The following is a 1,108-nucleotide window of genomic DNA, read 5'->3' as shown; positions in this document are numbered from 1 at the left end:
TTTAGAGCATCCAAAGGAACGATTAGAAGCAGCTTAGGGGAAAATCCATTTCACAAACATATTTTCCCTCTCAACTTCAAATAACATTGTTTGAATGAAACCCACAAAATCCATATTGTATACACAGGATTTCTAAAGAGGTAAATTAAATTGAATCTTTTAAAACCTTTTTATTTAACGGTGACAGGATTTTTCAAGACAGCATCTTGGCTCTTTCTTCTGATTGCCGTGTGGACACTGTATTTTTCTTGTAATATGTATTACAGAAGGCACATGTTCAAGAGTTTAAGGTTCTGTTAGTTCAAGTTCTAGATGGAGTCAAATGGTTGAATCTACTTTGTACAGATGCACAAGATCAAAGTCAGATAGTTCCTTTATTCAGAGAGGGAACTTGGCACCAGGGCTCCCGCTCAGAAATGTGTTTGCACATGGGGCATCATTTGGGAAGGGCTTGACGGGGACGTCGGGGGTTCGGAGATCTTGGCTGAGTTGCTGATCTGCAATTCCTCCAGCCGCTTGATGTATTCATCGCGCAAAGCTAAGAGCTCCATGTAACGCTGCTCCACTGGATTTGGCTGCTGGAGAAAACCAGAAGACAGGGGTTACTCCTCATGCTGGCCATGTCCCAAGAAGACAGCTGTGTGACACCGCTGCTGCAGCTTAGGAATGAACCCGCTCATTGAGGATTAATGTAAACAACCCAACCCACTACACTGCCCTGGAGACAATTTCAACTCACAACACCCCTAGGGGACAGAGTAGAACTGCCCCTGAGGGTTTCCAAGGCTGTCAGCCTTCATGCAAGCAAAGCCCAAACCAAACCCACAGCCTTAGAGTTGATTCCGACCCACAGCGCCCCTAGAGGACAGAGTGGAACTGCAACAGAGGGTTCCCAAGGCTGTCAGTCGTCACAGAAGCAAAGCCCAAACCACACTCACCGCGGTGGGGTCCATTCTGACCCACAGCGCCCCTAGAGGACAGAGTGGAACTGCAACAGAGGGTTCCCAAGGCTGCCAGTCACAGAAGCAAAGCCTAAACCAAACCCACTGCTGTGGAGTCCATTCCGACCCACAGCGCCCCTAGAGGACAGAGTGGAACTGCCCCACAA

At 47.8% G+C, this 1,108-nt stretch overlaps 1 protein-coding gene across 1 annotated transcript in view; it reads right to left on the bottom strand.

Annotated features, from left to right (window-relative positions):
- Positions 1-410: 410 nt before the first annotated feature.
- The window catches only part of MTM1 (myotubularin 1), a 93,966-nt gene continuing 93,268 nt past the window's right edge, over positions 411-1,108 (bottom strand). The window contains 1 exon segment of the mRNA XM_042782927.1: positions 411-578. Within this exon segment, the coding sequence (XP_042638861.1) occupies positions 411-578 (168 nt within the window).

Source organism: Orycteropus afer, unplaced genomic scaffold (assembly GCF_000298275.1).
Source record: "Orycteropus afer afer isolate SDZICR_OR568_19922 unplaced genomic scaffold, OryAfe1.0 scaffold00519, whole genome shotgun sequence".
In the NCBI taxonomy this organism is placed as follows: domain Eukaryota; kingdom Metazoa; phylum Chordata; class Mammalia; order Tubulidentata; family Orycteropodidae; genus Orycteropus; species Orycteropus afer.
The sequence above is the reverse complement of the archived record's forward strand: the minus strand, read 5'-3'. Positions and strand labels throughout refer to the sequence as shown.